Consider the following 9,648-nt stretch of genomic DNA (forward strand, 5'->3'; position numbering starts at 1 on the left):
CCAGGCTCACCAATTCTGTGATGTTGGGAGGTCATTTGTCTCCATGTTAGAGCTCCCATGTCCCCTGCTTGTCCTATTGATTCCTCCAAACTCTGCTTCTCATTATCAGCACCATACTATAGCATCTGATCTGTATTTGTGGCATTTTTTTTCTAACTGATCAGTGGTTAGAGTCATACAAATGTTGCAGCTAGGGTGTTGTCCCCGGGAGATAATTAAACAAAGTAGGGGGAAAAAAGTTGCTTAAAAATGGTGAAACTAACAAAAAAGTACATTAAAATGAAATAAATCACTGATTATTTTATATTGGAGTTTGTACTGAATGGTGACAAAGAGAAAACGTTCCTCATCAAAATAATTTGTTAATCTGTTAATTCATCACGAGTTGAATGAATTTGTTGATATGTTCCGGGTCTATGTCATGTCACTTTTAGAAAGCTGAGAGTTACTGCATCTGACTGCATTTTCATCCTCCCCCATCTTCACAAACTTTCATATTGTGACCTTTCAGCCTGGGTCTTGCTTTGACGAAGCGAATCACTCTCTACATTTGAGAGCTTCCATGTTTATTTTGTCTCAGTCAATATCAATATCTTCTTGTTTTGTCACAAGAACATATTTTAAAGTTTGAAGGGGATCAATCGACAATTGGGCCCAGTAGAGCTCTGTCGAAGAACATGGACATAATGATCCAACCTTTGGTATTAGCAACATAGTCTCTTTGTGCTAGATATTTTTTTTAAATCAATACAGTTCTTACTTTGACAAAGAAATATTGCTGAGAGTTTTAATGAAAGTTGATGAAATGAAAGAAAATGTCAGTAAGAGCCCTGAAGATAAATTGAACTGATTTTAACTTTGATATTATTTCAAATGAACATGTTTCGTCTGGTTACGAAGAAAACAACCTATTTGGATGCTGTAAATCAGGTCTTTTCTGATAGTTTTGCAGGGTCTAGTTTAAGAAAATACTACGTCGATACTGTGAGACTGTGCCATAAACCTAAAGCAAACATTTCACATGCTTCCACCTTTAAAAATAATACTAACTTTATAGTTAAATTATCCGCAATTGTATTGTTTAATTGCATCAAGTTTTTTGTTTGTTTGTTTGTTTTTTGTTTTGTTTTTTTGCAATCAGAGGTGTTTTTGGTAGATTGTCTAAATGAAAAAACATGCAGTTCCCTGCTGCACAAATCGGTGCCATGACGGCTCTCCACGCTTCACACTACGAGACTATAACCCTTCTCTCACTCTTTGTGACTTTGCCAAATCCCTTCTTTAGGCATGTGTGTGTGTGTGTTTGTGCGTGCGTGTGTGTATGTGCAAGCGTGCATGCGTGTGTGTGTTTTTGTTCACACGAGTCAAGCAGTCAAATCGCTGAAACAATGATCAACCCTTTTTCTTTCTATTTGGACTTGGACTCGTGTGATGTAGTAAAAATCGGGAAAAATGTGAAATTTCGGGCTCTAGCTATAATTAAAGTAAGCGCTCAACCTTCTGTACTCCACAAAATCCAGATTCAATCCCCCCTCTTGCTTTTTAAAATAGGTATTACACACACCCTCCACTGCTCTTTCTGTGCAGCCATCCATGTATTTAGCTCAGAGAGCCCAAATATGTTAATGATATCAGCCTGGCACAGAATTAGGACCAAAATCAGCTGCTTGGTAAATGCGGCTACATCAATATGTACCATTCTTTTATTGATAAATATTCTGTCACCAGTATCCATCCAGCCCTTCCATTTTCTGAGCCGCTCATCCTCACTAGGGTCGCGGGCGTGCTGGAGCCTATCCCAGCTATCTTCGGGCGAGAGGCGGGCTACACCCTGAACTGGTCGCCAACCAATCGCAGGGCACATATAAACAAACAACACTCAGTTTCACACCTACGGGCAATTTATAGTCGTCAATCTGTCACCAGTATATGTTAGAGAATTTCATTATTTGTATTACATAGGCTGCTATTAAGTGTATGTGCCAATCTTGGTTTTCCATTGTTGTAAAATTGAACAGTGTGAAAATGCTACAATGTCACTTTTTGGGAAGGGAAACATCTGGTCAATGTTCACAATTTGCTTACAGAGCTGATCAAGGCTATACCTGTTGTGTGCCTCAGTTTGTGTGTGCGCACGTGTGCATGTGCGTGCATGCATGCATATGTGTGTATCCACAAATCTATGCTCGCCCCCAATGTGCCTCCCAAAGTCTTGTCTCTGAAGAGCTATGACCATTAAGCAGCTGTTCACTTCTAAAGCTGCACACACAAAAAAAAAGAGGGAAAAGGGAGAATGTAAATGAGTCTCGATATGTGCAAAACCTCTCCAGAGGGACATACTGTTTGGGTCGGAGACATGGAGAAGTAATATTTGTAATGACACACGCACCGCACATACTGTTTGTGCACACTGTGGCATTCACAATGCTACAATGCTATTATGTAAAGCTCTTAAGTAACCAATTCTCTACCTGTGTGTGTGTGTGGGAGGGTGGGTGTGTGTATGGGTGTGTGTGTGTGTCTTCAGAGCAAGGGCATTTGTGTAATGCCTAGATCAGACTACAGGATTTTAGTCGCGATATTGGCCCGATTAGCCATCGCGGACGATTTCTCGGATTGGGCCTGACATATTTTGTCAAGAACGACAAAACGTCTTGTAGTGTGACATAATCCACGACCAACGATTTGGCCCTACGATAGCCTTATGACGCCAAAATGAAAAGTCTAGCATGTTTGATTTTTTGGGATATCTTCCATGTAGTGTGACATATCAACGACAACTCTCTGACAGCGCACCTTGACGTTGACCAATAGGATTACGTATTGTGACTGGGTCTTCGCCTCCCGTGCTTGCCGTTGTCAACGTACTTGGTTGCTGTTCCCAACATTTATTCCCATGTACAGACCAATATTTACCGAAGTTTTAGAGCATGATTTTACACAAATAGACAGCCCACTCCCGAGCACCGGTGACGACACCACGCTTTTCCTTTTCCTCTTTTTGTTCTTTTTTCCCCCCAACGCAATACAATACATTGGCACGATACATTATTGTTATCATCGCCATGGTAACGGGTGTATCTGGTAACACGTTTTCTGGTTCTGCCTCTCCGACAGTGTTTGATTTGACAGGATAAAGCGCAGTGATCGTAAAAGACGGGATACGGTGCTATCGGAGTAAATGTCGTGTCGTGTTGCCACTGTTTCCCGAGATATGGCAAGATTTTATGGCAGTAGTCTGACATAGTGTAATCGTTAAATTTGAAACCAAATTTTTCTTGTAGTCTGATTCAGGCATAATCGCACTTCTTACAAAAGAGGCCTCTTTTGTGTTGCTGTCCATGGTTACTGACTCAAGTGCGAAGGTCAGAGAAGGACAGAGAGTGTATGCCAGGGTCGTTGTTACTGTTGTTTGTTTATTTGTTTTTTTTCCCTCTTTGGAAATTAATACATTTCATGGTTGTAAGAGTTTTGTCAACATCATTGACAACTACATTTAAGTGAAAAATGTGGACAAAAGCGATAAAACTGCAAGTTCCTTGCACTTGTAGGGCTTTTTAAGTGCAATTTTGTTTAACTGACAAAGTAGTCTGAATTAATGCAGATGTTTCTTTCTCGTTGCAGAAATGTGATTATTATACAGGGTCATTTTGCTGGTACTGTAATGAGAAAGTATGGTGAAATGAATGAATGATGTGTTTTTTCTTGTCCCATGCTCTAGTTTGTTTTTCCTTAAATCAGGCTTCATATGAAGCCAACATCCGTTATGCTGGACAAAGAAAATTTGAGCTTTTTTGTTATTTTTAATGCATGCACAAGGGGCTTGTGGGTGTACCGCTTGTGCTCCCTGCCTAATAAGAGCTTAACCTTATTAATCACATGAGTGTGTTGAGGGTGGCCCTGGTGACACTCACACATGCTTGCATAGACACACGCGTGCACATGCAGGCAGAGGCATGTCAGTCGGTTATTAGTTAATAGCTCATTTGCACGAGGTGATTAATTACTCTGGCTGGGTTGTGGGGTTTGTGAGGATGGGGGAGGATGAAGTAGGGAAAGAAAAGGACCTTGGAGACAACCAAGCTTTCTTAAGGGCACAAGAGTTGTGAAGGGTGCTGGTGGCTTCTTCTGCAATGCTTTCACCACTATTGATCGTGTGTTTTAAAACCAGCCGTAAGAGTCTTGCAAGGGTGTTTCTGTGTGTGTGCGCTTATGTGTGTCTGCTGCTACATTGGCAGGGGGAGGCATTTTGCTTTGCTGTGTTTATTCCTGTGTCTCACGGGGATCAGCTGTAAAGGTTAACTAGTCTTTTCTTAAGCTTTCAGCCTCATGACAAATGACCATGTTCAACCCAAGGGGGCACCTTACAGCACACCTTCCCTCTCCATCTATTCCCCTCTTTCTCCCTCCCTCCATCCCGCCTTCATTCTCTTCTCCTCCATCTTTCAGTTCAGCAGGCAGGTGAAGGGGAGGAACACCCAGAGATGGGGGGGGGGTTATAAAAGGCAACCTGGATGGAAGAAAGAGAAAATGTATCACTGAGGAAATTATTTTTGGGGGAGTGGCTGGTGTAGACTGGAGATCATTATCAAAACATAGTAAAATAAACACAAAGTGCAGTGGAATCGCTTAAGTTGAACCCAATACTTTTGGGGATGTTGTTGGACTTGATTTAAAAAAAAAAAAAAGAATTTTCCCATGACAATTAACGGAAATTGTATTAATCAGCTCCAGAATCAAAGTATTATCAGTTTCTATCATCCATTTATCCATATACTGTATAGTCGATACTGCATGTCCTCAGGGTTGTACGTGAGCTGGAGCCTATCCCAGCTGACTTTATAAGAGAGGTGGGGTACGCACTGAAATGGTCGCCAGCTCATAGCAGGGCACATATACAGTAAAAAAAAAAATAATAATTCACACTCATATTCACACCTCAGCACAATTTAGTCTCTCTGGGAGTACCTGGGGAAAAACCCACACGTCTTATTTCTAAACTAACGATCATAAAACTCTTAACGCAAGTTGACCATGAATCCAATGTAAAACACAGAAAACAACAACAGCAACAAAACTTTCTACCTTAACTTTGACAATAAGTGGTAGCATTTATACCAGTTGCCAAGTAAATACATCACAGCAAACTCCGTTGTCTGGATCTTGGCATCTCTTCAGCCGCATCTCCCTCACCCCGTGGGCTACTGACACTGAACTGCGAGGTCATCATTGCGTCATCTTCAGCTAAGATAGTGCTGAAATATTTGGTTGAACTGGACACGCCATTGAGAATCTGTTTTCAATGTGAGGCGGTATACTTTATGTAACTGGTAGAAATTCTTATGTGCTCTCTTTCTTTACGAAACAGGCACTTCTTTTGGAATGTGTTTTAAAAGCAAAAACCCAAATCACCCCCTGATTACTTTAAACCAAAATCCTACTGGTCCTCTGAGAAGTCCCAGTCATTTTACCTTTACATAATGTTCTATTTCATTTTCATGCTGACTAGTAAATGTATGCCTAAACGCTTCTCCATGTATGTTATCGAGTGTAATTTTATACCATCCACATTAAGCGTAGATGGTTGAATGGAGTCATTGTAGAAAGCGGGAGGATTTTCACCCATTGCGCAGGTATACAGAAAGTTACAGAGATATGTGCAGGTATAATGATGCAGGATGGCAATGATGAATGACTTGCTGAAGAAAATCTATCACTGTTGGTTGACATGCATGTGCATGTGCAGGGGCTCTTGAGAGTGAATGTGTGCATGTGTGCATGACAGAGTATTACAAGTTGTTGTCAAGAAAGCAATTTGTTTCTGTCTTGGATGAGTTTTTCATCATGACAAATTGATGTAAACCTCATCTAAAAATCTGCCGTCTCTCTCCCTGTGCCCCCACTGAGCTTACCTGTGTGCCACTCACAATTTTATTGGGATGAAGTCATAGCCACAATCCCCCACCACACCCTTCGTGCCCCCTCCCTTGGCCCCGCCTCTGCTATAAATCTAGTCTCGACACCTGTGTACCCAAGTGTGCATATCAAGGGAGCTGAACTGTATGTGTGCACGACAGTCTTGATCCCCACCTACGTATGTGTGAACATGCACGTACGTGATGACACATATAAACCACCTATGTGCATGCCGGGGTGCTGTAGATGATGATATCGGACAATGTCACATGAAGAGGTAGAAAATTCAGCTAACAATGGCCTTCTGCAGCCGTGGCACAGACGTAGGCATTTTTTAACGTTTCAACTCTTACACTACACATGCGCAGTCTTTGATTTTGATGATTTCTTCAGACCCGCTGTTTAAAATGGGTTAAAGATTGCTCTCTCTGCTTTCAATCACTGTCCATCTAAAGGTCTGTGTCATTGTTCTTCTGCTTCTCATGGTTCATTATACACCTCAGTGCCAGAACCGCTGTAAAATTACATGTTTTTACATATAGATGTTTTTAGGGGGTGATGCGAGGTTGTCTGAATGCAGAATTCCTGACTAAGGATTAAGTTGCTTAATATTCTCTCTTAAAATATATTACTTTTCCATACATCGTGCAATTATTAAGTGAGATAAAACTTACATTAGCCTGCTGGATGAAATAGGACAAGATGCCTGCCATCTGCTGGGGAATATTTGGGACTTCAAGTCACTTGTAAGCATGACTAGATGTGTTGTTGTTCATTTTTATTCATTTTATTAAATTGGCCTTTGATAAACAGATGTTTAGTGGGTAAATGTATTCATCATTTATCTAATAATGAAAGAAAAAGAGTAAATTACATGTGATGTATGAAAGTGACGACTGGCTGATTTGTCCACACTTTACTGCAGTGTTTACAATGTATTGTATGTATTGTATAGATTGCATTTTCTATCCTCTGCTATGTTGGGTCATTTTGAAAATGTAGGTGCATCTCATGAGAGATCTGACATAATATTGTCTTAATCTCTTGAGCATCCTCTGCCCTCCTTGCTTTTTTAAAATTATTGTTTTCTTTTCCTTGTCACCGTTTTCTCTTCTTCAGCCTTCAATCACCTGTTCTTCAATGTATTTTTACTCTTTAGCCTATGATGTCCACGTTTTGCTTTTACATTCTGCAACCCGCATTGTCACCTCCTCACCCTTGTCTCAAAGCTACACTCCTTTGTTTTTTGTCTCCCATCCCTTTCGCCATCCCTTTCGGCTCACTCATTAGCTCTCACAGTCGTTCTTTCTCCCGCTGCATCTCCCAAGATTGGAGCGAAAGCAAGAGAGAGAGAGAGAGAGAGAGAGACAGAGAGAGAAAGGGTGATGGAGAGAGAGGGGGGGGTTGTGTGCAATGAGTCTGCTCTCAGTCTTAGCCGTGACCAGATGGAGGATGGAGCTGCAGCCACATCTCTCCCTCTCTTCTGCTCCGCCTGCTACAGGCTGAAAGGCTCTCTCTTTTACGCTCCCAGTGTCTCCTCATCCATCTTGTTCCCCTTTACCGCCTTGACCTTGATGTGTGACGGATTGAGCGTAAAAAGGAGTAGGGACCAGAAGTGAGGGGTAGACAAAAAGACGTGCAGTCTCCTGGCCAAGGGGATAGCAGAACAAAGATCCATGCTCATCTTTTTTGCCTGAAGCGTGTTGGTGTGCAGCATTGGTCTCCGCAGTGCAACAACTACACATGTGTTTTAGCGTTTTGTCCCGCACTGCTTGAGTGTGTTTATATAGAGCTTCTTGCACAGCACTCTCTGGCACTCAGCAAGTGGACTGAACTTCTCAAAGCTTGCATCAAAACAGACGGAGACGAGAGAAGATAGAAGAACTGCAAAAGGACAGACAGTGCGAGAAAACAGGCGGCAACAACCATTGAGAAACAAGACAAGGGCTCGCTGACGAGAGCAGAGTGGAGTGGAGGAGAGGGGAGGACATTAGGGTATCGAGGGGTAATCAGAAAGCGATAGAAGCGCAGAGCGATGCATCACTCAGGCAACGCAGGAAGAACAAAGACCCTCTCTCATGAGACAGGTAAGACCCCTCAGACACTTGTCACTATACATCTGTCACATGCTATTGTGGTACGATGTCTCCAGACAATATTCGCAGTAACAAAATTCCTGGCATGATTTCACGTGACCATTTTTCTGCTGTGAATACCTGAAATTGTCTCTTGTGTTTTTGATTTTGTCGAACTTCAACTTTGCGTATGTCTATTTGAGTGTGTGAGTGGGCATGTGTGCACATGTGTGTGTGTGTGTGTGTGTGTGTGTGTGTGTGTGTGTACATGGTGGGGATCAGAGGGCATACATTGGAATAAAACTTGGCTTTGATGTACATTTCAGGTGCAGATTGACATCTGACAATGTCAGTAGGCTTTATTCTGCACGTGTACAGTTTGGTCATTAATTTAAAGTCGCCACTGAACTGTGTGTTTAAGTGCACTTTTGTGCCCCCAGCTTCCTGGTGATTACCTTTGAGTTGATGGTAATTATAGTGAGTGGCAGGTAGCTGATGTCAAGAAATGTGTGAGATTCTGGTTGCCCTCGTTCTCTTGACAATATCATTTATGCATGTGTGTCTGTCTGTCAGTTATTTTCCTTTTTAATTCAAGGCTGATTGAAAACATTCAGTTTGTAAGTTAGTCCACTGACTTGTTTTGAACTTGTGTTTGTGTGTGTTCAGATCATTATTTTTATTGTTTGGTGTAGAGTGGACATTGACGTTTGTGGTATGGAAAGGGGATGTTTTTTTGTTTGTTAGGTTTTTTTTGTTTTTGTTTTTTTCACAATGTGCAATACAGTTGATCAATTGTGGTGTGGGTATGAGGTTGAAAGTTTGCACGAGCCAAACAATCCATCCTTTTAGACTTTCACAGCAAGACAAATCCTCTCAGCAGCTCTCACACACATGCATCCTATCTGACAAACTTTATTAATAAGAGCCTCCCTCGCATGCACACAAATATGCGCAATAACACACAGACACAAGCACACACACACATATATCTAGTCCAGCGGTGGATAAATGTCCCTTTGTGATTGCTGATGCAGATGGGACATGATTGGCATGGTAGTTCAAGGAGTTCCTGTGGTATCCATGGTGACTAATTAGGAGGGTCCTAACTTGATGCTCTATGAAAACAGATGACAGATCAGCGCTTCACCTCCAGATTTGCAGAGTGGGTGGCCCTATTGGCTTGCAAGATGCCCCCGTCCAGACTGGTTACTTCAAATGTCACGTCCTGTATTAAACAAATTAAATTATACTCATGCTCCCATTTTGCTTGCGTAAATGAAGACAGATGGATCGACCAACCCCGTTCATGACGCTAAACAAAACAGACATGTATACATTTTGATGTTGAATGGGAACGTGTCCAAGGGCCATGTGAGAGAGAAAGAGGTGTGATTGAGTCCATCTGTGGCACAAAAACAGGGAAAAAAAAGATAGTGACACAGACAGAATGCCATCTGTGGACACCTGCACTTCCTCTCGGAGAAGTCCCCTTTTTTTAGTACAGTGCCAACGTGATCTATGTATGCCACCTTGGTGTGTGTCTGTGTGTGTTCCCACAAAGCTGGGAAGGTCTAAAGCAGCTTGATAGACGGGAGCAATAGCCATTGAAAACCACTGAAGTTTTATTTGGCTTTTCCTTTACTTACTTGATACCTAC

General features: G+C 41.8%; 1 protein-coding gene across 23 annotated transcripts in view; it reads left to right on the top strand.

Annotated features, from left to right (window-relative positions):
• The window catches only part of tenm2a (teneurin transmembrane protein 2a), a 262,652-nt gene that overhangs the window by 127,845 nt on the left and 125,159 nt on the right, over positions 1–9,648 (top strand). For 2 of the 23 annotated variants that reach the window (XM_061787036.1, XM_061787038.1), the window contains exon 1: positions 7,348–8,003. The exons of the other annotated variants lie outside the window; for them this stretch is intronic. In XM_061787036.1, coding sequence (XP_061643020.1) covers positions 7,952–8,003 — 52 coding nt within the window. In that variant the 5' untranslated portion in view covers positions 7,348–7,951. Of the gene's footprint in view, positions 1–7,347; positions 8,004–9,648 lie in introns of those variants that run through there. 23 annotated transcript variants of the gene reach the window in all.

This window comes from Phyllopteryx taeniolatus, chromosome 10 (genome assembly GCF_024500385.1).
Source record: "Phyllopteryx taeniolatus isolate TA_2022b chromosome 10, UOR_Ptae_1.2, whole genome shotgun sequence".
Classification (NCBI taxonomy): Eukaryota; Metazoa; Chordata; class Actinopteri; order Syngnathiformes; family Syngnathidae; genus Phyllopteryx; species Phyllopteryx taeniolatus.